Here is a 27,528-nt window from a genome sequence, read left to right as displayed (position 1 = left end):
TGTAAGCTCCTCCCTCCTAAAACCTTGGTACGCTCTTGGCGCTCGGTTGATACTAAGGCACTCAGTGCCCAAATAGCTATCAACTGTGCTGCTCTGAGGCCACTATCCTTAAAATCACTCTCTCAATCTCTTATGGCTGCTGCAGATGTTTGCACCCCACTAAAACTGATTCAAGGTCGCAGGCTACCAAGATCAAATGAGATTAATTCCTTTTTTGGTAGCTTATCTGATCTGCACTTACATCAACTGATTCAAGCCCCCACTCATTCTCATGGGAACACGCATGACTTAGTATTCTTCAAGGACTCCCTGTTATGTCCTGGCCTTATTGAACCAGTGGTATGGTCTGACCACCATCTAGTATCTTGCACATTTACACTGGCGAATCTACCCTGTAAGCTCCTCCCTCCTAAAACCTTGGTACGCTCTTGGCGCTCGGTTGATACTAAGGCACTCAGTGCCCAAATAGCTATCAACCGTGCCGCTCTGAGGCCACTATCCTTAAAATCACTCTCTCAATCTCTTGTGGCTGCTGCAGATGTTTGCGCCCCACTAAAACTAATTCAAGGTCGCAGGCTACCTCCCCAACCTTGGTTCACGGAATAGCTTAAATCTGCTCGCCTGAAACATAGACAAATGGAGCGCAAATGGCAAAAAAACTACGATCCCGTGCTTAGAGATTCTTACAAACTCTGTCTTTCTACCTACCTGGCCAGTGTTAAAATGGCTAAAGTTACTTTCTTCTCTCAGAAAATTGAAACTGCCTTATGTCAGCCCAAAACCCTGTTTTCCATTGTGCACTCATTGGCCTCTTCTGAGACCCTTACGTCCAAGGTTAAACTCTCTCAAAAGCTGTGTGATGACCTTGCTTCATTTTTTATCAATAAAATTGAAGTGATCCGCTCAAATATTGTGAAATCTCCTGCGATAGTGACTCCGCATGCCATCATGTCATTACCTGCACGCCCCATTGATTCCTCGGCCAATTGTTCGACTTTCCCTCTTTTTACTGAGACAGAGGTCCTAGCGGCTATCTTGAGAATTAAATCATCCTCCTCCGAGGATGCTATTCCCGCTACCATTATGAAGAAGATCGCCCCAGACCTATTGGCAGATATTACTTCAGCCATCAATGATTCCTGTCAATCAGGACTGGTTTCCTTTGGAGTTGAAATCTGCGAGGGTTATCCCCCTTCTCAAGAAGCCCTAACTTGACCCCACAGTCCCGGCTAACTTTCGCCCTATCTCCCTGCTTCCTTTTCTGTCCAAACCTTTGGAATCTCTTATCACTCCCCTCCTATCCTCCTTCCTGGAATCTTCTAAGATCTTCAATCCTGCGCAGGCAGGCTTTAGACCAGGGAGAGGTACTGAAAGTGTGCTGGTTTCCATGCAGGACGACATGTCCAGGCTGGTTGACTTGGGTGGAGTCGGTGCTTTGATTTTGCTGGATCTGTCAGCCACGTTTGACACGGTTGGCCACCCCATCCTGCTGTCACGCCTGGCCCAGATCGGGATATCCGGTCCAGTCCTTGCATGGTTCACTTCTTTTCTCTCAGACTGCACACAAACTCTTGCTATGCCCCCTTTTCATTCCTTATCCTGTTCTCTCACCTGCGATATCCCACAGGGTTCCTCACTCTCCCCGATCCTGTTTAACATCTATATTTGGGCGTTGGTCTGCCTCATCCATTCTTACGGCCTCAACTGTTACTCTTATGCTGACTACACTCACATTTTGATCCGGCTACATCAAGGTCAAGCCGAGGTGTCGTCATGCCTTCATGGCTGCTTGAGGGCCGTCAGTGACTGGATGGATCAGAACTGGCTTAAACTTAACGGTGACAAAACTGAGGTACTGGTGGTGGGCTATCCCCAGGATCCCTCACTGTGGACTTCTGCTTTTTGGCCCATTTCTCTAGGCCCCCTTCCTAGTCCAGAAAGCAAAGTGAAAAACCTGGGTGTTATTCTCTCTGCCTCTCTTTCTATGTCTAACCAAGTGAGCGCTGTGTGCCAAGTCGCCCACCATCAGATCAGGGTTCTGAAGAGGGTTTTACCCATGATACCGAAAGCCAATCGCCCCCCCCCCTTGTGGTGGCTGCGTTAGTTCTTTCGCATTTGGACTACTGCAACTCATTGTATTTGTCGCAGCCGATTGGCCTAATACAGCGGCTTCAGCGCATACAGAACCTGGCGGCCAGACTAGCCACTTGCACTCCCTATGGAGCTCATATTTCTCCAGTGCTTTGCCAACTTCACTGGCTTCCGGTGGGCCAGCGTGTCCATTTCGAATCTCTATGCATTGTCACCAGGCTATTCACGGCCAAGGAGCTGAATTGCTGCAGACAAAATTCTCCCATTACCTCCCTGAACGCGATTTACGTTCTTCCACTGCTAATCTTCTTGTTGTCCCAAGATTAAATCGTGAAAGGGTTGGCGGTAGGGCCTTTTCCATCGCAGCTGCTAAACTCTGGAACAATCTCCCCTCGGTACTAAGAAATGTTCCTAACCACCTTGGTTTTAGAAGAGCACTTAAGACCCTTCTGTTTTAGCTCTCTACTTTGTGGCTCTCCTCCCCCTTTAGCAGCTCTCCTCTCTAGCGCCATGATGCCCTTGGGCGACCGTGCGCTCTACAAATACAGATAACATAACATAACATGACCAGTGCAGTTTCAGTCAGGAGTTCAGCAGGTGAGAGGAGGAGAGAAAGCCGAAGCAAAGAGGAAGGTCCTGAGGTGCTTCCGGAACTGGAGATAGTTCTCCTCAAGTTTCAGGGAGGCAGAGAGGCTGTGCCAGAGGGAGGCCCCAGCCGAATAGAAAGAGATCTACCACCAACTTGTTGCTTGCAAAAGCGACTGACCCTGAAGGAGTTGGAGGCGGATGAGCAGAGAGCTCGAGAAGGAAGGAAGATATTCATGGGAGACTAGGTCAAAGGTCTGCAACCTGCGGTCTGCGGACATTTTGGACTGTGGCTCTCTTGATCTCACACCATTTACTACGTCAAATAGGTCTGATGGTAGGGGTAGTAAAACACATATGTGTGAATATGGTACCCTTAGTATTCTCCCAGTGCATACAGGCATTACAAACAAAGGGCCAGGTTTCACCAGATGCAATGTTAGACCCCTTGTCAATTCCAAGGTATGTAAAGTCTCTTCAGATGTAGTATTATGCAGCCTTCAATGAAAGACTGGAAGATAAATATCCTGGTTCAAGTGGAAATCAGCTGCATTACCGCACTGCCGAACTATGGGTTTGGAAGTGAATGAACAACCTCCAGCAGAATGTTGGAATGGATGTAATTCCGCCACCTTAATGCCAAAAAACTGCAATTTTGGTGGAATTACCGCCAGGTATATTACCGCCAGTGGTAATTCTGCCAAAATCCCCTAGGTGACCTATAGACTCCATTAATGGGGACTTACACCGCCATACCGCCACTTATAATCCGGTGGTTATTCCACCAAAGTGGCAGTAAACGTAAATCTGTTTGGTGGTTAACTCTGCGGATTTGCTGCCGAGATGCCGCCAAACATGTAATGAGGCCATTAATGCATGTAAAACTGAGGTCCATTACTCATTCCTACCACATACGTTAGCCATTACTTCATGTTTGCTGATTGTGCCATCAAACCTTGATATATTTTTCCAGTGGAGAAGTTGTGCGGACTTTCAAATGTTCTGGAACCTTCAGCTGATCCGATTCTGTCTTGCGTCCACTTGCATCTTTTGTCAACTAAAACAAAGGATTAACAGTAGGGCATTCATTGTGTGTTTTATTAAAATAATTAACAAAATGTAAGAATCGCTCTTCTTCACCTCACATCTGCAAGACGTTATGTCGCAACAGAACTCAACATTTGCAATAGCATTTCTAAAATTACTTTTTGTTTCGAGACATTGATGGTATTTGATTAGATGAAATAAGTATAACATTGGTTAGTAATTCAGAATCCATCAGAAATAATTAGAATACTGATAAAACGGTAAAGCAGCAGAGTACAAAAAACTCTGATGGTCGAGGGGATAGCGTTATGGGGCATACCCTTTGTAAAGAGTAGCATTTTTTGCCAGGTCTGAAAAGGGATTTTGACAATGGCTTCCAGGTCTCCAATACAAATGTAATATTTTCCATTAGTACCCAGCGAGTACGCATTCTGATTGGCTCTTGCCGGGTCATTACCCGGCCGAGAATCCCTTGATACAAATGTAATATTTTCCATTAGTACCCAGCGAGTACGCATTCTGATTAGCTCTTGCCGGGTCATTACCCGGCCGAGAATCCCTTGATTCTCGGACGGGATTCCAGCCGCCTTGTCCACAGCAGGGGGTGTGACAGCCCCTCAGCCAATGAGGAGGCTCGAAGCAGGGCCACCCCCACTCCGAGCATCCCCAGAGCGAAGAAGCTGCCTTCGCCCACTGCCGGGGACTCAGGTAAGGATTTTTTTTCTTCCCCGTTCCTCCCACCTCCCTGCCCTCCCCACCCCACTTACCTTCTGCCTCATTTGCCCACGGCAGTTGGTGTGGCAGCCTCCAGCCGTGTGGAGGCACGCAGTGGGGCCATACCCGCTCCGCGCCTTCACACGGCTGGAGGCTACCATCGTCCCCCGCCGGGATTCTGGTGCATCTTCTTTTTTTATATTTTTTATTTTCCTTTTCCCTCTCCTTACCCTCAACCCCACTTACCTTCTTCTCTGTCGTCTTTTGGGAGCGTACACGCTGAGAACACTTCTGTTCCCAGTGTGTCCGCTCCCGATGGCCACCATGGAAAGGGAAAACGGATTCTGTTTTCCCTTTTCCGATGCCATTTTCTTGGACGTTTTTTAATAAAAAAATTCTGTTACCAAATCCAGCAGGTTTTCGGGGCAGAAAAACTGCTTTTAGTGCCCCAGTCATGCACATCTTGCAGGCCGGGATACTAATAGCAATATGCCCCTCGCGATGGGGGCATTACCTGACTCGGTAATGCCCCCGCCGCTTGGGGCAAATTGCTTAATTACACATTCAAAGATGTGTTAGGTCACAGTGGATGAGCTCTGCAAGAGCTACTGAACCTCACCATCCCCCTTAAGGAGATGTGCTTCCTCCTGAATCAGAACTAGTCGGAAACCCCTCCAAAGGGAAAGGGAAAGTGGGCAAAATAATAAACAGACAGTCTCATCTTCTTCTGATTTAGTCAAGGACTGCAGATGTGAAAGAGATAAGAAAACAAGCTGTTAGTCTCTCCCTACCTACATCTCCTGTACCTCCTGCCGTAAACCATTTCATGAGCATCCCTCCACCAACCTGTAGGGAAGGGTTAGGAGTGATGTGTACTTCTCGAGGCATCCCAAGGCACCCTGAATCTCTTCTCCAAAAAGCTTTCTGCTCCATCTTTTTTTCTTTTTTTATATCAGAAAGAAAATGATATATACAACTATTTTACAGGTTTTCCAAGAGGGTAACCCTTCCGAGTGACTATGGGAAAATCACTCACTGAAATGTATGCCCAATATTCAGTTCCTTGGGAAAGTCCCATACAAAAGGGTTTGTGATGGCCAGCGTGATGAGCGTGTGAGTTTCTTTTGTACAGCAGAGACTATAGTAGATAATCACAGCCGTAATGTAGCAAGCGAATGAAAATTCTCCTAGGACGTTCTTGAATGTGCATGCGAACCATACCTTTGTATAGGGGACACTAATTCAAGCAGAGCTTAGTGCGCTAAGCGGCGCACTCTTCTAAAAAACGCTGAACAAAACAATGAAAGAAGTACAGCAACTTATGCGCAAGCGCCGAGCTGCTTCTTTTTCAACGCTTTTGCCCAAGTAGCTAGAACATAGCAGCACTAACCTTACAACGCTTCAAATACTCAATGCTAGTAGACTTAGCTGTAATCACTGTACTCCAACAGTATTGGTTTGACCAGATGTTGAAGTGGAAGACTGGAATCTTCTTTTGAACTGACCGATTTCTCGGGAGAACTGCTCTTCAGACATTCAGGGATGTAAGGATATTGGGAAAGGTTCCAGAGTGCTTGGGAATTTCAATTCAGGCTAGGTCCTGAACTCTCCCTCCATCTTGATTTGGGGCAGGATCGACATACTGTCAAGAGTGTTAAAGAAATAGCATCCTGCCATGACTTTCCTAAATTAAATACAAAAAGGTTTTTCCAACCAAAACACCCCTCTACCCTTTGCACTGCAGCCATGTGCCTGCAAGAAAAACATCTCCTAGCCTGTGAACACCAGCCAAGCACCTGGAAGACTTGACAGGAGTTGATGACCATTTTTTGGACCCTGAGATTAAGACATGGAATAATCTTGGAGCCACAGTCTGGTCCAGGATGCTTCAAAGTTCTTGAGGTCTTCTACAAGTTTTCTGGGGATTGTTATCGTGGTGTGGAAGACTTGATCCCTCTTGGCCTGAGGCTGGAATATTCGGGGAGTTAACAACCTAATCCTGTCCTTTTTAACTGTAACACCTGGACTGCAGTTGCCTTGGCCAGTTGAAGGAGGGCAGCAGGGTGATCGTGGGTCCAACAGGGGTGCAGAGTCAACTTACTGGGCTTGCATTTGCAAATTCATTTTTGCCATTAAGGTGCTTTGATGGACTGGGGCAGCTTTGCATTTATTATTTATATAGGTGTTTTATTGAGTGCTACATGATATCTTCTGAGCGTGTCAAAATGCTCATCAGTCTTGTGCATGGGTCGAGGCTGAAAGTTCTATACTCCTATTGATAAATTACCCTGATTGTCTTTTTCTGTGATGGCTTAATTCAAGTGGGGTAGAGAAATGACTGACAGAGACTTCCCTTTATGGTGGGGCCAGTCCCTGGCGAGTGGGGTTGAAGAGGTGGTCCATGTTCTTTGCATAAGTGCATTAGAACAATTATAATAGTGTACCCTGTCAAAGCTGACAGTATTTTTATTTCTGCATGGGTAATAGACGTAAATAGGCCAGACCAAAGCCCCTGCCACGATAGCAGATGACGTGGTAGCCACAGTGGAATTAAGGGAGATGGCGTGAAGAGAAGGCTGATTTTTTGACACACACACAAACGTCCATAATGTGTGTGCATGGTTTGTGTGTGCTCCCTCCCACGCACATTTTATGACCAGTTCCCAGCTTAATATCATCATTGAGGCAGACAGTACAGCCTAAGAACCGATACAAGAGTCACGTGGGTATCAGATTCTGAATCAGGCTGTATTACCTAGGATAGAAGATCTGCTGAAGGCAGTGGGTTATCTCATGTGGGTAAGCCGAGCAGAATTATTCAGGTCTCAAATGGTGGTGTAAGACCATCCCCTACAAGGTCGGGGACTGTATCGTTAGGAAGTTAATTGTTCATGTAACTGACTAAATGTATCTGTGCTGAATCCAAGGGTATTATCACTGTTTCCATGGGGGGAGCCCCTTCCCATGAGGCCAGGGAGGTGAGGCTGCTACCCGATAGTCCCCCTGGGGTTGTACTCAGCGGGAGGATCTCATGGGAGGGGAAAGCCACCCCTATGGGACCAGTGACAACTATTATGGGAGAATACTGTACCTACTACACACCTACTTCCCTCATCCTCCTGATCCTAGACAAGCCTCTGTAATTCCCAATACTTCCATATGTTTTTGCCGAACAGAAGACCGCATCCTCCGGAGACATAATGAGATGAGGAAGAGTGGGGACTACCCATATGGAGTGCATGAGAAAACTGAGATGAGGAAGACTCTACCTACCCCAGTAGAGAATAATCATGTCAATACTGGAACAAAGAAGAACTGCAGAGGAATGAGGAACGCCCGCAGAACCAAGAGATGTGCTGCAGTCAATGCAAACACTCTGATGATACAAAAAAGGGAAGAAGGACTGCACAAGTCATCCAATCCTCCCTGAAGGAACCGCAAGAACCAGCACAGTCCAGGGATCAGGGTGCTGAGAAGGGACCGGGAAGGTCCAGGGCCAGTGCAGAGTGGGAGAACCGCTCGACAACCCCCGAGAGAGAAGCTCCAGGCGTTCCTAAAGACTGGGGAACACGAGAAGGGAGAACAACAATGACCGAAAAAAGACCACGAGAGTTGGGGAAGCTCCACGGCTGGTCATAGCATTAAGGAAAACCCAGGATGATCACAGACCACGAGAAAAGGTGTGCATGTTTCTGTGAAGGAACCGGGGCCCCGAGAACATGGTGCAAAGTCGAGGGGAGAAAGAAACCAAGAATACAGTATCTGGGACTGTGAACAACAGAGAGAGACTTTGTCATACCTTGGGTTGCACAATAGCACTTGGAATGAAAGCGAACCAAGTCTATCAAGGAGAAAGGTCAAGCAAGAAAGGTGAGTCTGGGACCCACACCCATAAGAGGAAGATATCTCATCATCATTCTTATAGGTCAGGAGAAGGGAAGCATTCACCCACCAATATTGAACTGTCCAAGAGGCCTGAGCAAGATCAGGGGAAGGGAGACATTCCCCTGCTAATATTGAACTGTCAGAGAAGCCTGAGCAAGGCATGGGCAAGGGAGGCATTCACCCACCAATATTTAACTGCCCAAGAAGCCTGAGCAAGGCCAGGGGAAGGGAGACATTCCCCCATCAAATATTGAACTGTCTGAGAAGCCTGAGCAAGGCCAGGGGAAGGGAAACATTTCCCCACCCAAATTGAACTGTCTGAGAAGCCTGAGCAAGACCAGGGCAAGGGAGACATTCTCCCATTAATCATTGTGTTGAAGAGAAGCCTGAGAAAGGCTAGGGGAAGGGAGACCTTCCTTCTACAGAGACTTGAGGGACCAAAAACCTGAGAAGGGTTAGGGGAATGCGACATCCCCCTGACATTGTGAATTGAGGCCAGGGGGAAGGGAATGATTCCCCAGTCGGAAAGGCTGAAGAAACCTACAGCCCAAGGATACCATAGTGAAAACAACGATGGCCAACAAGGGACATTTCTTGTGAACTGTACTTTAAGAACTTGGTGAACCTGGAACTTTATGTTGCTTCAGAATGAGACTGCAACCTGGGGAAGGAAGGCATTCCCTCAAAACACAGTCTCATTTTGGAACTATTGAAGCCCCCTCACTTAGCTAGTGAAACGATTCTGCAACAGCAAACCGTGAACATTCAAGATTTGATTGTTAATCCATTAAAGGCCAAAACCCCTTTATATGATAAAGACTGGATTGACACAGTTGAATATTTCACAGCTACTTGACAATGAGTCATCTATGCAATGAACATAAGAAAAGAGGCACGCTGTTGTCATACTTGATAAGATTTCCTAATAATGTGTATAGAGGAATTTTTCTTAGATTTCACTTGCATATTCTACCTATCAACGAAATCTCTTTGAGAAGAGGCCTCATCATGGTAGCTGAATCTAGCTGTAGATTTTTTAAGAACACAGATATGAAAGAAACCACACAGCATTGGATTTTAAATTGTCCAGCACTTAATGAGATGAGGAAGTGTTATTTGGGAAATTGGCACTCATTGGTGTACAGAGGAATATCTGTGGCAGAGAAGTTTGGATGGGGATTATGTTCATGAAACAATAGCAGTAGCAGCCTTTTTTTAAATCTTTTGAATTGAAATTAACTGTCAACTCCTTTTAAATTGTTGTTTGTTTGCGATACATCAATTCAGGATATTTTATTAACGATATGTAGAAATCATTTTTCTCACAATTTAATAATAGTTTTAATATTCTCCTTTTGTTTATTTTGCAATATAGACATTTCCAATTCTGAGTATATCTTGATGTTTTAAATATATCATTGGCTATGTTGTTTTTAAAGAAGATTTGTAATGTGATGAAATGTGTGAATTGTGTTTTTCTGATGTTTTGTAAAGGTTTTTTAAACCATATATAATGAAATAAATCATACTGTAAGGGAAGGAAATAGGTTTTTGACACAGGACAGTAGACTTTGCACACCCTGACAGATTCTGTAGTACCTTTAGTTGAGGCAGGGATACCCCTCTTAGAAATAGGGCAAGATAGGTTTTGTTTTCTTTACTTTTATACCGCAATTAAAGTCTTTGCCACTCACCTTAACACCACTGTGTCAGACTCGTACTTCTGCACCCTTACAATCACACTCACTTTTCTGTATGAGGCGCATTGTGAAAAACCCTATAAAAACCAAGAGGTTTCTGCCCTCATGGGCCAAATTCTGGGATGGACATACTATGCTAGTTTCTCTGTCCATTTCAGCACAGTTGTCTAGAAATAAGCCCTGTCTCTGCAACTGTGGCCTGGTTTCTATTTCTATTGGATTGTTTGATCAGGAGCTGCAGGATACCAAAACCCATACATTAGGCTTATGGTTTAAAGATGCAAAACTATAAGTATCATAATGCAAAGAAAAAGAAACTCTATACTTGATTGATTGATCACGCCAAGTAGGGCAATTTGAACTGGCTGTAGTGTTTGCAGATTATGGGGCAAAAAACAGTTAAAAGGATGGCGTGTGCAGCAATTTGATTATCCAAATGATGTAACTATGCTTCATGGGAAGAGAAAGTCATGCTGTTTGTGTCTTTGAATTCTGGAACGCGTGGATTTGTTTTCCATTATGTATTCACTTCTAAGGGTTGTAGTTCAAGAAATGTTTTTTTTGAAGAGTTTCCGGCCAGTATTAAGTAATATTCCGGGGCGAGTCCATTATTTCTTTTATGATGTTTGTTTTGGTCGTCAGCACGCGGTGACCGTACCAATAACATACATTGACTTTTTTACTTTGGTTTGAACCTTATTGCAGTGCGCCAACCTTTTTCAAATTCAAATTCCTAAAGTAATAGTCATTTTTCATTTTTGTGTACATTGTGCTTTTATTTACGTCAGAATTCCAAGTTAGAAACATTGGTTTCAAAATAACTCTGATACAAACAAAACAATTCCTTTCCACAGTTTACATGTTTACCCCAATATAAATCTTGTTCAAATCAAGTTCTTGTTGTCAATTTCTGAGTCATTGACTAACAGTTTTAACCAAAATTCCTTTGCTTTCAGGTCAATTTGTATTTCGTTGACCCGTATGCATGTTATCAATTTCTGACACATTGACTAACAGATTTTGCAGGAATTCCTTTGCTTTCAGGTCAATTTGTTTTTCATTGACTTTATTAATTGTAATATTGGTGATTTTTTTTCCTTTTTTTCCAATTAGTTACTTTGTTGGTCAATTAACAGCTTCATTGACTAATATGTTCTCTCTCAACTGTTGTTTTCTCTCTCAACACATATTTCTCCATGGATCGGTCTCCATGGTGCCTCAGGAGACAGTCTGTTGAGGGAAATATATTCACACATTTGTGATTGTTTGCTTTATGTATATTAAAGATGACATTACTTATATGAGACAAATATTTTTCTGTTTCTTATTACTCACCATATTTCTGTCACTCTCTTGGTTAAACTACTATTGTTTTCTTCTTTTATTCTGTTGTTTTCTTTACTCTTGTGGTGATTTGGTTTCCTTTATCTATATGGAAAACCATAATACTATTGCAATTAATTCATTTTTTGATTTTTCTAATTTTTCCATTTTGGTAGGATTTGTTCTTTTACACCATTGAGGGTCTGAGGGCAAGTTTTGTAATTACCACATTTGTATCTCCTTGTATGGGGTGATACATTCATATAGCTGCTAAGACTACCTTGTGTCTTTTTCTTGAGATTGCTAGGATTTATCATGTCTTTCAGTGTTGGTGCTTTCCGAAAGACTAATATTGGGTCTTCATCTATATATTTTATGATAATCTCATCTGTTTTAAGGATATTCCAATGTTTTTTTAATCCTTTTTGTGATCTGTACGTCACTGCTCTATGTGGTTATGAAGTTGACTTTGATCATTTTTTCTTGCTTTTTTTGTTTATCCATTCGTAGATTTGTTCTTGTGATGTTCTGTTATTTCGCAAGTGCTTGGTTCAGGAGATTTGAAGGATAACCTCAATTTAAAAAAAAATCTTTAATTGTTTCACATGGTTCTCAAATTATTCTTGTGTGCTACAATTTCTTTTTACTCTTAATATTTCCCTATACGGAATGTTTCTTATTATATTAGAAGGATGATTGCTGTCCACATGCAAGATTCTATTAACTGCTGTTTTCTTGATGAACAGATTTGTTTGTATTTTGCCTTCATCAATGTATAGTTCAAGATCTAAGAATTGTATTCTTTCCTTACTTATTGCCATTGTGAGATGTATGTTGTACTCATTTTTGTTGAGGTAGTCGACATAATCCTTGAGTGCTATCTCTTCTCCGCTCCAAATCATAAGGACATCGTCAATGTAGCGTCCCCGATATACAATGTTGTTCTGCTCATTAAAGGACTTATGTAGCCAGACATGATTCAGTTCAAAGTGACCCATGAATAGGTTTGCGATTGCTGTTCCTTGTGGCTGTTTGTACATTATTGTGTCAAAAGTAAAGATGTTATTTCCCAACACAAATTTCAGCATTTTCAAAATCTTTTCGTTTTGTTTTATGTAGGAAATTGATCTGGTTTTTAAGAAGAAATCTGTGCATTCAATACCCTTTTCATGTTTTATGCTTGTATAAAGCGAGACTATGCCTAGAGTAACAAATATGTAATCATTTTCCAATGGAATGTCCGCTAGATGTTGTATAACATTTTTTGTGTCTTTGAGGAATGATGCTAGGTTTGTTGTCAATGGTTGCAGGTGTATGTCGATATACTGCGAGATCCCCTCAGTTAGGGATCCTATCACATTTATTATTGGTTTGCATGCTGGGAACAGATCGTAATCTTTATGTATTTTTGGGAGAAAATATATTATGGCCATCACTGGTTTTGTTATGCTCATATATGCCACTTCTTCATAATTTAGCAAGCTTTCATTAAACCACTCTTGACTCATCCGTTTCCATTCTGATTGTAACTCCATTATTAGATTTTTCTCTAGAGTTTCATACCAATCTTTATTATTGAAGTGTTTAGTTCCTTCTTTTACGTAATCTTCCTTATTCATAAGGACAATATTCTTTCCTTTGTCTGCCATTCTGATGACTAGGTTCATGTTTTTTGCTAATTTATCTAGGGCGTCCCTCTCTTTAAATGTTAAGTTGTAGTGTAATTTTATTTTTTTGTTTGTTAAAGAGTTGTGCCTAAATTCTGCCACAACTGCTTTCTGGAAAATTTCTATTGCATTATTCTCTGCCAGTACTGGTAGAAACTTTGATTTAGGTTTCAGAACTGTTTCTTCTGATTGATAGATATCTATCTCTTGTTCTTCTATGAAGCGTTCCCTTGTCATTTCTTCATCTTGGATGTTGAGTAGGTCAATGGTATCCTCTACCTGTTCTACATAGAGTCCTGATATTATTGATTCTTTTGGTAATTCTTTCTTTTTGAATGTAGTGTCTTCAAAATATTTTTTTCAATTTTAACCTCCTGAATCGACTTGTAGGTCTGAGAGGTTCAGGACCATATTCACCTGTTCATTTGTCTCCGAGATCTTGTTTGCATCCCTCTTTGGTTTCCTCTTTCGTTTCCGTGAGCCTCCACTCTTTCCCCTCTTTGTCAAAGTATTTGTGTTTATTATTTTCTTTGTTCCTGAATCTAATGAGCTCCTCTGTTGCGGAATTAGTCTTGTTGTCTTTTTGTACCTTCCAAGTTCCTCTAAAGAAGGACATTCCTTACTTGTTGAAGACTCGCTAGGTATTTCTGTTGATTTTTCTGATTTGTCTTCCAAGCCTTTGTCACTTTCACTGTTTGTTTCAGAATCTGATGTCTCTGTTGGTCTTCCCAATTCTTTGTTCTTTTGTAATGTAGATTTGTTTTTCCAGTCACTTACCTACTTTTATCATCGCTTGAAACAGATATGCAGATTCTTGTTATGCATTAAACAAATAAAATTTGTGGTGCCACAAAAAGTAAACATTTTTTGCTTGTGAAATAAGCAACGAGTTTGTACAGTTTAAAATGTATTTAGTTTACCTTTTCTCTCAAAAATTAATGAATTAATCAACTTTGTGGTCCAGTGGGGATTTGGACTCATCAGAGACTTAACATGACAATTAAGATGTTGACCTTTTCAACATTAAGGGCCCGATTCATGGAATTATTTGTGCAGGAAATGAGGTACTTGTGCTACAAACTGCATGCAAAATCCTGTTCTTCTATTCATGGAATCAATTGCATGGGAATACCCTGGGACTTGCGTGGATTTTGTGGTGGCCCGGCATGCTCCTGCGAGTGGCCGAGTTCCTTGCATGAGACACCATGCAAAGTGTGGGTGTGGCATGCACAGACGGTGGGGAATGGGGCGGACCACTAAAAATGAGTAAGAACATGCAAAAAAGTGTGTGTTACAAGGGACGGCAGGCAGTCCATCGAACGCCCACAATTCCATGAAACAACACATATTCATGCACCCAGCAACGCAACCACTCGGCAGGAAAAACGCCACGCAAAGTCCTTATAACATCCGCCACCCGAAGGCAGTCATAGAGGTACTTGCGCATAGGAATCACAGCACAGAGATGGGATTGCGTGTTGCATTTGGGTGTGTGTTTGTACACAACCAGGGTTCCGATCTAAGTTAAGTGTAGCGGGCAGCAATGGATTATAGGGGTTTGCAGACAGAATTCCAAGTTTTTTCCGAATTACGGAAAATCCTAAGCATGTTTACGGGGTGCAGTTGAAAGTTACGGGGCCCGTGCGCAAGGTCCCCAAGGTGCCGACCTGCTTGCGGGGGAGCCCAGGCACTGTTTACAGGGTGCAGGTATGCGTGATCAGGGAGCACGCAGAGGTAGCTTTTTCTGGCTGTTTTGGAATTGCGTGGGGACGTGTCATTGGCGTTCGGGTCGCGACTTGCGTATATGATTAATTTGCGCAAACAATTCCATGAATATGCAAAGCACGCAGAAAAACTTCTGCGCACAGGGTCGCACAGAGTCCTTCTCAGCACGCATGTTTTGCAGAATAAATGCGCACTTTTCCATGAATCAGGCCATACATGTTTATTAAAGGGGAACTTGCCCTCGTGACCCATTTGCCATTCCCCATGTCTGACAGAAAAGCTATACCTAATTCCACCCAGGAGCAAAGCAGAAACAATGAAAAGGTCCCTGAAATCACAATAGGACGCCTTTTTGGGAGGAAACCCAGTCATCATCACCCTGAGCCCAACATAATGCATTGGGACTCTCTTCACCTCACTGCAGGGTAAATAAAAGGAGGGGCTGGGGCTACACCTTACCAGTGCACTGCTCTTACAACACTAATGCAAATGTCATTACAGCGATGTATGAGCAGAATTGACACAAGAAGGGCTTTTTCCAAAGTTGAGGGCACCCAAGGGTGCCTTGTCTAGATTGGAGGGAGATGGTTCATCCTAGTTGCGCCTGTGGTGTCCAGTATAAACTGAATAGAACTTTGGGCCATGTCAATCGCCAAAACATGTCAGTGTTTGAAAACATTGTGTCACGTGCTGTTTGCAAATGACCACTATTCATAAGAACATGGTACATCAGTGTTTCCCATTCATGCAGCTGAAAATGTTCACGGTCTCTCATGTTACACTAATGTCAGACTCATGCCACCGCGCTGAATCAACAATTCTTCTTTTGCAGAGCCCCCAATGAGTGCACTGTGCACCCTGTGAGGCAAGAGCTTCGAAGTTCCACATTTCTGCTCCTCATTCTGTGTGCAGGTATGGCTGTTCCTCAAATAATTCAAATGGATCACCCCAGTGTTGCTCGAGACATCTGTAATTAAGTAATAACCACCAAGGGTTTGGGGAAAGGGGGTTTACGCGTGTTAATCGCATGGCGCCAGAGTACTCGACCCAAGTTCAAACAGCCGCCGTAACCTTTTTACAACTTATTCATAACCAAGAAAACATGTTATGGTGCTAATAGTTATAAACCTCTCGGGTGTTGGGATACAAGGGGACGTCTGCCACCTGATAATGACACTGGGGACTGTGTCATGGCCCTCTCTTTGCTTGCACCTGTAGCTTAGACCTCAGGCCATTACTAGGCAGTAAAGCCCCTGCCACCTCAGCAGTTATTGCTTAAGTACAGGTTCTGAAATCCAGCTGCTCCAATGAAGTGTTACATTATTAATGTGTATTGCCAGATTACCTCTAATGCAAGCACTCGAGGACAGGCAGTATGTTTCACCATTATAGCCTAGCCATCTCTTCAACACTCTCCCAGTGGAGCTAACATTGGCAGGCGCCCATCCTGCTTCAAAGGTTTTCTCCAGTGAGGACAAGGATCGTAGGCAGTGTGGTTGTGCCAACTCTGAATCGATTCCCTTTAATTCAGGGCCATTTCTACCAATGATGGTTAAACTCATTATGGGACTCTTTCAGTACACACATTCTATGGTACTTTTTGCAAGGTATGCAAAAAAAGAGTCAGAATTAAGTGATGATAGAACATGGAAACCGACCACAACTTTAAAGGGTAACAACAACCCACAAAATAAAATTCTCGGGTGCCCCACATTTCTCCTCCTACTGACTGTGAAACCTTCTTGGGGTGTTTTGATAGCCTTGCTGAGGCCCAAGGTGAAAACACTCGCAGGGTAATTCATAGAATTTCGCAGAAAAGTGTCGCAAGCGGCTGGCACAGAGTGTCCGCGTGCAATTGTCTGCGCCAGGCACGTGCGCTGAAACCGATTTCCGCGCACAGCGTATTCATGGATTCCATGCTCCCAAACCAGCCGTGGCGCAGAGAATCGCAGCGACCCTGCAGCAGCGCCAGTAACACCCCCAAGAACGCCCTCGCGCAAGGAAAAGCCATCAACATCGCTAAATCATCGCAAAGGGCTGCGCTAACCCTGGACCAGTTTACAGGGCTGCCAAACAAGGAACGCAAAGCGGGCAACCTTCATATCAGGAGTACGCGGGAAGTTTTACACGCGATTAGCCAGGGTACGTGTATTACAGGGGTACGCGGGAAGTTCAACACGCGATAGTCCAGGGAACGTGTATTACAGGGGTACGCGGGAAGTTCAACACGCGATTGTCCAGGGAACGTGTATTACAGGGGTACGCGGGAAGTCTTACATGCGATTAGCCAGGGCACGTGTAATACAGGGGTACGCGGGAATTATCACACGCGATTTGGCAGGGTACGTGAATTACAGGGGTGCGTGGGAATTATCACACGCCATTTTGCTGGGTACGTGTATTACAGGGGTGCGTGGGAATTATCACACGCGATTAGGCTGGGTGGGTCCTCACAGGTGTTCCCTGTACACCCTCCACGGCCCCTGCAGGCAGCCCACAAAACAGGGGACTACCCTGCACACCTGCTCATGTCCCCCTGCACCCCCACCCCCCAGCCACCAGGGGCACCCACCACCAGGCCCCCACCCATGTCTCCTACCACCCCCACCCCCCAGCAGTGCAGGGGCAGCCTCCATCAGGCCCCCACTCATGTCTCCCACCACCCCCACCCCCCAGCAGTGCAGGGGCAGCCTCCACCAGGCCCACACTCATGTCCCCTATCACCCCCACCCCCCTGCCACCAGGGGCACCCTCCACCAGGCCCCCACTCATGCCCGACTCATGTCTCCCACCACCCCCACCCTCCAGCACTGTGGGGCACCTGCCAGCAGGCCCCCACCCATGTCACCCACCACCCCCACCCCCAGCAGTGCAGGGGCATCCTCCACCAGGCCCCCACCCATGTCTCCCACCACCCCCACCCCCCAGCAGTGCAGGGGCAGCCTCCACCAGGCCCACACTCATGTCTCCCACCACCCCCACCCTCCAGCAGTGCAGGGGCATCCTCCACCAGGCCCCCACCCATGTCTCCCACCACCCCCACCCCCCAGCCACCAGGGGCAGCCTCCACCAGGCCCCCACCCATGTCTCCCAACACCCCCACCCCCCAGCACTGTGGGGCACCTGCCAGCAGGCCCCCACCCATGTCACCCACCACCCCCACCCCCCAGCAGTGCAGGGGCATCCTCCACCAGGCCCCCACCCATGTCTCCCACCACCCCCACCCCCCAGCCACCAGGGGCAGCCTCCACCAGGCCCCCACCCATGTCTCCCACCACCCCCACCCCCCAGCACTGTGGGGCACCTGCCAGCAGGCCCCCACCCATGTCACCCACCACCCCCACCCCCCAGCCACCAGGGGCACCCACCACCAGGCCCCCACCCATGTCTCCTACCACCCCCATCCCCCAGCAGTGCAGGGGCAGCCTCCACCAGGCCCCCACCCATGTCACCCACCACCCCCACCCCCCAGCAGTGCAGGGGCATCCTCCAACAGGCCCACACTCATGTCCCCTATCACCCCCACCCCCCCCGCCACCAGGGGCACCCTCCACCAGGCCCCCACTCATGTCTCCCAGCGTGCTACGTGTATTTCAGGGGTGCGCGGGAAGTTCCACTCGCGAATAGCCTGGGCGCGTGTATTTCAGGGGTGCGCGGGAAGTTCCACACGCGAATAGCCTGGGCGCATGCATTTCAGGGGTGCGCGGGAAGTTTTACACGCGATTTCAGCAGGGTACGTGTATTTCAGGGGTGCGCGGGAATTCTCACACGCGATTTGGCTTGGTACGTGTATTACAGGGGTGCGTGGGAAGTTACACACGCGATTAGGCTGGGTGGGTCCTCACAGGTGTTCCCTGTACACCCTCCACGGCCCCTGCAGGCAGCCCACAAAACAGGGGACTACCCTGCACACCTGCTCATGTCCCCCTGCACCCCCACCCCCCAGCAGTGCAGGGGCAGCCTCCACCAGGCCCCCACTCATGTCTCCCACCACCCCCACCCCCCAGCCACCAGGGGCAGCCTCCACCAGGCCCCCACCCATGTCTCCCACCACCCCCACCCCCCAGCACTGTGGGGCATTTGCCAGCAGCCCCCCACCCATGTCACCCACCACCCCCACCCCCCAGCAGTGCAGTGGCAGCCTCCACCAGGCCCCCACTCATGTCTCCCACCACCCCCACCCCCCAGCCACCAGGGGCACCCTCCACCAGGCCCCCACTCATGCCCGACTCATGTCTCCCACCACCCCCACCCCCCAGCAGTGCAGGGGCATCCTCCACCAGGCCCCCACCCATGTCTCCCACCACCCCCACCCCCCAGCAGTGCAGGGGCAGCCTCCACCAGGCCCCCACCCATGTCTCCCACCACCCCCACGCACTGTGGGGCACCTGCCAGCAGGCCCCAACCCATGTCACCCACCACCCCCACCCCCCAGCAGTGCAGGGGCATCCTCCACCAGGCCCCCACCCATGTCTCCCAACACCCCCACCCCCCAGCAGTGCAGGGGCAGCCTCCACCAGGCCCACACTCATGTCCCCTATCACCCCCACCCCCCCGCCACCAGGGGCACCCTCCACTAGGCCCCCACTCATGCCCGACTCATGTCTCCCACCACCCCCACCCTCCAGCACTGTGGGGCACCTGCCAGCAGGCCCCCACCCATGTCACCCACCACCCCCACCCCCCAGCAGTGCAGGGGCATCCTCTACCAGGCCCCCACCCATGTCTCCCACCACCCCCACCCCCCAGCAGTGCAGGGGCAGCCTCCACCAGGCCCACACTCATGTCTCCCACCACCCCCACCCCCAGCAGTGCAGGGGCATCCTCCACCAGGCCCCCACCCATGTCTCCCACCACCCCCACCCCCCAGCCACCAGGGGCAGCCTCCACCAGGCCCCCACCCATGTCTCCCACCACCCCCACCCTCCAGCACTGTGGGGCACCTGCCAGCAGGCCCCCACCCATGTCACCCACCACCCCCACCCCCCAGCAGTGCAGGGGCATCCTCTACCAGGCCCCCACCCATGTCTCCCACCACCCCCACCCCCCAGCAGTGCAGGGGCAGCCTCCACCAGGCCCACACTCATGTCTCCCACCACCCCCACCCCCAGCAGTGCAGGGGCATCCTCCACCAGGCCCCCACCCATGTCACCCAACACCCCCACCCCCCAGCACTGTGGGGCACCTGCCAGCAGGCCCCCACCCATGTCACCCACCACCCCCACCCCCCAGCAGTGCAGGGGCATCCTCCACCAGGCCCCCACCCATGTCTCCCACCACCCCCACCCCCCAGCCACCAGGGGCAGCCTCCACCAGGCCCCCACCCATGTCTCCCACCACCCCCACCCCCCAGCACTGTGGGGCACCTGCCAGCAGGCCCCCACCCATGTCACCCACCACCCCCACCCCCCAGCCACCAGGGGCACCCACCACCAGGCCCCCACCCATGTCTCCTACCACCCCCATCCCCCAGCAGTGCAGGGGCAGCCTCCACCAGGCCCCCACCCATGTCACCCACCACCCCCACCCCCCAGCAGTGCAGGGGCATCCTCCAACAGGCCCACACTCATGTCCCCTATCACCCCCACCCCCCCCGCCACCAGGGGCACCCTCCACCAGGCCCCCACTCATGTCTCCCAGCGTGCTACGTGTATTTCAGGGGTGCGCGGGAAGTTCCACTCGCGAATAGCCTGGGCGCGTGTATTTCAGGGGTGCGCGGGAAGTTCCACACGCGAATAGCCTGGGCGCATGCATTTCAGGGGTGCGCGGGAAGTTTTACACGCGATTTCAGCAGGGTACGTGTATTTCAGGGGTGCGCGGGAATTCTCACACGCGATTTGGCTTGGTACGTGTATTACAGGGGTGCGTGGGAAGTTACACACGCGATTAGGCTGGGTGGGTCCTCACAGGTGTTCCCTGTACACCCTCCACGGCCCCTGCAGGCAGCCCACAAAACAGGGGACTACCCTGCACACCTGCTCATGTCCCCCTGCACCCCCACCCCCCAGCAGTGCAGGGGCAGCCTCCACCAGGCCCCCACTCATGTCTCCCACCACCCCCACCCCCCAGCCACCAGGGGCAGCCTCCACCAGGCCCCCACCCATGTCTCCCACCACCCCCACCCCCCAGCACTGTGGGGCATTTGCCAGCAGCCCCCCACCCATGTCACCCACCACCCCCACCCCCCAGCAGTGCAGTGGCAGCCTCCACCAGGCCCCCACTCATGTCTCCCACCACCCCCACCCCCCAGCCACCAGGGGCACCCTCCACCAGGCCCCCACTCATGCCCGACTCATGTCTCCCACCACCCCCACCCCCCAGCAGTGCAGGGGCATCCTCCACCAGGCCCCCACCCATGTCTCCCACCACCCCCACCCCCCAGCAGTGCAGGGGCAGCCTCCACCAGGCCCCCACCCATGTCTCCCACCACCCCCACGCACTGTGGGGCACCTGCCAGCAGGCCCCAACCCATGTCACCCACCACCCCCACCCCCCAGCAGTGCAGGGGCATCCTCCACCAGGCCCCCACCCATGTCTCCCAACACCCCCACCCCCCAGCAGTGCAGGGGCAGCCTCCACCAGGCCCACACTCATGTCCCCTATCACCCCCACCCCCCCGCCACCAGGGGCACCCTCCACTAGGCCCCCACTCATGCCCGACTCATGTCTCCCACCACCCCCACCCTCCAGCACTGTGGGGCACCTGCCAGCAGGCCCCCACCCATGTCACCCACCACCCCCACCCCCCAGCAGTGCAGGGGCATCCTCTACCAGGCCCCCACCCATGTCTCCCACCACCCCCACCCCCCAGCAGTGCAGGGGCAGCCTCCACCAGGCCCACACTCATGTCTCCCACCACCCCCACCCCCAGCAGTGCAGGGGCATCCTCCACCAGGCCCCCACCCATGTCTCCCACCACCCCCACCCCCCAGCCACCAGGGGCAGCCTCCACCAGGCCCCCACCCATGTCTCCCACCACCCCCACCCTCCAGCACTGTGGGGCACCTGCCAGCAGGCCCCCACCCATGTCACCCACCACCCCCACCCCCCAGCAGTGCAGGGGCATCCTCTACCAGGCCCCCACCCATGTCTCCCACCACCCCCACCCCCCAGCAGTGCAGGGGCAGCCTCCACCAGGCCCACACTCATGTCTCCCACCACCCCCACCCCCAGCAGTGCAGGGGCATCCTCCACCAGGCCCCCACCCATGTCACCCACCACCCCCACCCCCCAGCAGTGCAGGGGCATCCTCCACCAGGCCCCCACCCATGTCTCCCACCACCCCCACACCCCAGCAGTGCAGGGGCAGCCTCCACCAGGCCCACACTCATGTCTCCCACCACCCCCACCCCCCAGCAGTGCAGGGGCATCCTCCACCAGGCCCCCACCCATGTCTCCCACCATCCCCACCCCCCAGCCACCAGGGGCAGCCTCCACCAGGCCCCCACCCATGTCTCCCACCACCCCCACCCCCCAGCACTGTGGGGCACCTGCCAGCAGGCCCCCACCCATGTCACCCACCACCCCCACCCCCCAGCAGTGCAGGGGCATCCTCCACCAGGCCCCCACCCATGTCTCCCACCACCCCCACCCCCCAGCCACCGGGGGCAGCCTCCACCAGGCCCCCACCCATGTCTCCCACCACCCCCACCCCCCAGCACTGTGGGGCACCTGCCAGCAGGCCCCCACCCATGTCACCCACCACCCCCACCCCCCAGCCACCAGGGGCACCCACCACCAGGCCCCCACCCATGTCTCCTACCACCCCCACCCCCAAGCAGTGCAGGGGCAGCCTCCACCAGGCCCCCACCCATGTCACCCACCACCCCCACCCCCCAGCAGTGCAGGGGCATCCTCCACCAGGCCCACACTCATGTCCCCTATCACCCCCACACCCCCCCGCCACCAGGGGCACCCACCACCAGGCCCCCACTCATGTCTCCCAGCGTGCTATGTGTATTTCAGGGGTGCGCGGGAAGTTCCACTCGCGAATAGCCTGGGCGCGTGTATTTCAGGGGTGCGCGGGAAGTTCCACACGCAAATAGCCTGGGCGCATGCATTTCAGGGGTGTGCGGGAAGTTTTACACGCGATTTCAGCAGGGTACGTGTATTTCAGGGGTGCGCAGGAATTCTCACACGCAATTTGGCTTGGTACGTGTATTACAGGGGTGCGTGGGAAGTTACACACGCAATTAGGCTGGGTGGGTCCTCACAGGTGTTCCCTGTACACCCTCCACGGCCCCTGCAGGCAGCCCACAAAACAGGGGACTACCCTGCACACCTGCTCATGTCCCCCTGCACCCCCACCCCCCAGCAGTGCAGGGGCAGCCTCCACCAGGCCCCCACTCATGTCTCCCACCACCCCCACCCCCCAGCCACCAGGGGCAGCCTCCACCAGGCCCCCACCCATGTCTCCCACCACCCCCACCCCCCAGCACTGTGGGGCACCTGCCAGCAGGCCCCCACCCATGTCACCCACCACCCCCACCCCCCAGCAGTGCAGGGGCAGCCTCCACCAGGCCCCCACTCATGTCTCCCACCACCCCCACCCCCCAGCCACCAGGGGCACCCTCCACCAGGCCCCCACTCATGCCCGACTCATGTCTCCCACCACCCCCACCCCCCAGCAGTGCAGGGGCATCCTCCACCAGGCCCCCACCCATGTCTCCCACCACCCCCACCCCCCAGCAGTGCAGGGGAAGCCTCCACCAGGCCCCCACCCATGTCTCCCACCACCCCCACGCACTGAGGGGCACCTGCCAGCAGGCCCCAACCCATGTCACCCACCACCCCCACCCCCCAGCAGTGCAGGGGCATCCTCCACCAGGCCCCCACCCATGTCTCCCACCACCCCCACCCCCCAGCAGTGCAGGGGCAGCCTCCACCAGGCCCACACTCATGTCCCCTATCACCCCCACCCCCCCGCCACCAGGGGCACCCTCCACCAGGCCCCCACTCATGCCCGACTCATGTCTCCCACCACCCCCACCCTCCAGCACTGTGGGGCACCTGCCAGCAGGCCCCCACCCATGTCACCCACCACCCCCACCCCCCAGCAGTGCAGGGGCATCCTCCACCAGGCCCCCACCCATGTCTCCCACCACCCCCACCCCCCAGCAGTGCAGGGACAGCCTCCACCAGGCCCACACTCATGTCTCCCACCACCCCCACCCCCCAGCAGTGCAGGGGCATCCTCCACCAGGCCCCCACCCATGTCTCCCACCACCCCCACCCCCAGCAGTGCAGGGGCAGCCTCCACCAGGCCCCCACCCATGTCTCCCACCACCCCCACGCACTGTGGGGCACCTGCCAGCAGGCCCCAACCCATGTCACCCACCACCCCCACCCCCCAGCAGTGCAGGAGCATCCTCCACCAGACCCACACCCATGTCTCCCACCACCCCCACCCCCCAGCCACCAGGGGCAGCCTCCACCAGGCCCCCACCCATGTCTCCCACCACCCCCTGCCCCCAGCCACCAGGGGCAGCCTCCACCAGGCCCCCACCCATGTCACCCACCACCCCCACCCCCCAGCAGTGCAGGGGCAGCCCCCACCAGGCCCCCACTCATGTCCCCCTGCACCCCCACCCCCCAGCCACCAGGGGCACCCACCACCAGGCCCCCACCCATGTCTCCTACCACCCCCACCCCCCAGCAGTGCAGGGGCAGCCTCCAGCAGGCCCCCACTCATGTCTCCCACCACCCCCACCCCCCAGCAGTGCAGGGGCAGCCTCCACCAGGCCCACACTCATGTCCCCTATCACCCCCACCCCCCGCCACCAGGGGCACCCTCCACCAGGCCCCCACTCATGCCCGACTCATGTCTCCCACCACCCCCACCCTCCAGCACTGTGGGGCACCGGCCAGCAGGCCCCCACCCATGTCACCCACCACCCCCACCCCCCAGCAGTGCAGGGGCATCCTCCACCAGGCCCCCACCCATGTCTCCCACCACCCCCACCCCCCAGCAGTGCAGGGGCAGCCTCCACCAGGCCCACACTCATGTCTCCCACCACCACCACCCCCCAGCAGTGCAGGGGCATCCTCCACCAGGCCCCCACCCATGTCTCCCACCACCCCCACCCCCCAGCCACCAGGGGCAGCCTCCACCAGGCCCCCACCCATGTCTCCCAACACCCCCACCCCCCAGCACTGTGGGGCACCTGCCAGCAGGCCCCCACCCATGTCACCCACCACCCCCAACCCCCAGCAGTGCAGGGGCATCCTCCACCAGGCCCCCACCCATGTCTCCCACCACCCCCACCCCCCAGCCACCAGGGGCAGCCTCCACCAGGCCCCCACCCATGTCTCCCACCACCCCCACCCCCCAGCACTGTGGGGCACCTGCCAGCAGGCCCCCACCCATGTCACCCACCACCCCCACCCCCCAGCCACCAGGGGCACCCACCACCAGGCCCCCACCCATGTCTCCTACCACCCCCACCCCCCAGCAGTGCAGGGGCAGCCTCCACCAGGCCCCCACCCATGTCACCCACCACCCCCACCCCCCAGCAGTGCAGGGGCATCCTCCACCAGGCCCACACTCATGTCCCCTATCACCCCCACCCCTCCCGCCACCAGGGGCACCCTCCACCAGGCCCCCACTCATGTCTCCCAGCGTGCTACGTGTATTTCAGGGGTGCGCGGGAAGTTCCACTCACGAATAGCCTGGGCGCGTGTATTTCAGGGGTGCGCGGGAAGTTCCACACGCGAATAGCCTGGGCGCATGCATTTCAGGGGTGCGCGGGAAGTTTTACACGCGATTTCAGCAGGGTACGTGTATTTCAGGGGTGCGCGGGAATTCTCACACGCGATTTGGCTTGGTACGTGTATTACAGGGGTGCGTGGGAAGTTACACACGCAATTAGGCTGGGTGGGTCCTCACAGGTGTTCCCTGTACACCCTCCACGGCCCCTGCAGGCAGCCCACAAAACAGGGGACTACCCTGCACACCTGCTCATGTCCCCCTGCACCCCCACCCCCCAGCAGTGCAGGGGCAGCCTCCACCAGGCCCCCACTCATGTCTCCCACCACCCCCACCCCCCAGCCACCAGGGGCAGCCTCCACCAGGCCCCCACCCATGTCTCCCACCACCCCCACCCCCCAGCACTGTGGGGCACTTGCCAGCAGCCCCCCACCCATGTCACCCACCACCCCCACCCCCCAGCAGTGCAGGGGCAGCCTCCACCAGGCCCCCACTCATGTCTCCCACCACCCCCACCCCCCAGCCACCAGGGGCACCCTCCACCAGGCCCCCACTCATGCCCGACTCATGTCTCCCACCACCCCCACCCCCCAGCAGTGCAGGGGCATCCTCCACCAGGCCCCCACCCATGTCTCCCACCACCCCCACCCCCCAGCAGTGCAGGGGCAGCCTCCACCAGGCCCCCACCCATGTCTCCCACCACCCCCACGCACTGTGGGGCACCTGCCAGCAGGCCCCAACCCATGTCACCCACCACCCCCACCCCCCAGCAGTGCAGGGGCATCCTCCACCAGGCCCCCACCCATGTCTCCCACCACCCCCACCCCCCAGCAGTGCAGGGGCAGCCTCCACCAGGCCCACACTCATGTCCCCTATCACCCCCACCCCACCGCCACCAGGGGCACCCTCCACCAGGCCCCCACTCATGCCCGACTCATGTCTCCCACCACCCCCACCCTCCAGCACTGTGGGGCACCTGCCAGCAGGCCCCCACCCATGTCACCCACCACCCCCACCCCCCAGCAGTGCAGGGGCATCCTCTACCAGGCCCCCACCCATGTCTCCCACCACCCCCACCCCCCAGCAGTGCAGGGGCAGCCTCCACCAGGCCCACACTCATGTCTCCCACCACCCCCACCCCCCAGCAGTGCAGGGGCATCCTCCACCAGGCCCCCACCCATGTCTCCCACCACCCCCACCCCCCAGCCACCAGGGGCAGCCTCCACCAGGCCCCCACCCATGTCTCCCACCACCCCCACCCCCCAGCACTGTGGGGCACCTGCCAGCAGGCCCCCACCCATGTCACCCACCACCCTCACCCCCCAGCAGTGCAGGGGCATCCTCCACCAGGCCCCCACCCATGTCTCCCACCACCCCCACCCCCCAGCAGTGCAGGGGCAGCCTCCACCAGGCCCACACTCATGTCTCCCACCACCCCCACCCCCCAGCAGTGCAGGGGCATCCTCCACCAGGCCCCCACCCATGTCTCCCACCACCCCCACCCCCCAGCCACCAGGGGCAGCCTCCACCAGGCCCCCACCCATGTCTCCCACCACCACCACCCCCCAGCACTGTGGGGCACCTGCCAGCAGGCCCCCACCCATGTCACCCACCACCCCCACCGCCCAGCAGTGCAGGGGCATCCTCCACCAGGCCCCCACCCATGTCTCCCACCACCCCCACCCCCCAGCACTGTGGGGCACCTGCCAGCAGGCCCCCACCCATGTCACCCACCACCCCCACCCCCCAGCCACCAGGGGCACCCACCACCAGGCCCCCACCCATGTCTCCTACCACCCCCACCCCCCAGCAGGGCAGGGGCAGCCTCCACCAGGCCCCCACCCATGTCACCCACCACCCCCACCCCCCAGCAATGCAGGGGCATCCTCCACCAGGCCCACACTCATGTCCCCTATCACCCCCACACCCCCCCGCCACCAGGGGCACCCTCCACCAGGCCCCCACTCATGTCTCCCAGCGTGCTACGTGTATTTCAGGCGTGCGCGGGAAGTTCCACTCGCGAATAGCCTGGGCGCTTGTATTTCAGGGGTGCGCGGGAAGTTCCACACGCGAATAGCCTGGGCGC

The 27,528-nt window shown here is 53.5% G+C and overlaps 1 protein-coding gene across 3 annotated transcripts in view; it reads right to left on the bottom strand.

Annotated features, from left to right (window-relative positions):
- CIMIP1 (ciliary microtubule inner protein 1) overlaps positions 1–27,528 on the bottom strand; it is a 457,903-nt gene that overhangs the window by 153,592 nt on the left and 276,783 nt on the right. For all 3 annotated transcript variants that reach the window (XM_069651076.1, XM_069651077.1, XM_069651078.1), the window contains one exon: positions 3,632–3,733. In XM_069651076.1, the coding sequence (XP_069507177.1) occupies positions 3,632–3,733 (102 nt within the window). The remainder of the gene's footprint in view (positions 1–3,631; positions 3,734–27,528) is intronic.

This window comes from Ambystoma mexicanum, chromosome 3p (assembly GCF_040938575.1).
Source record: "Ambystoma mexicanum isolate Mex_15411 chromosome 3p, UKY_AmexF1_1, whole genome shotgun sequence".
Taxonomy (NCBI): domain Eukaryota; kingdom Metazoa; phylum Chordata; class Amphibia; order Caudata; family Ambystomatidae; genus Ambystoma; species Ambystoma mexicanum.
Note: the sequence above shows the minus strand (reverse complement) of the source record. Positions and strands in the feature narration are given on the sequence as shown.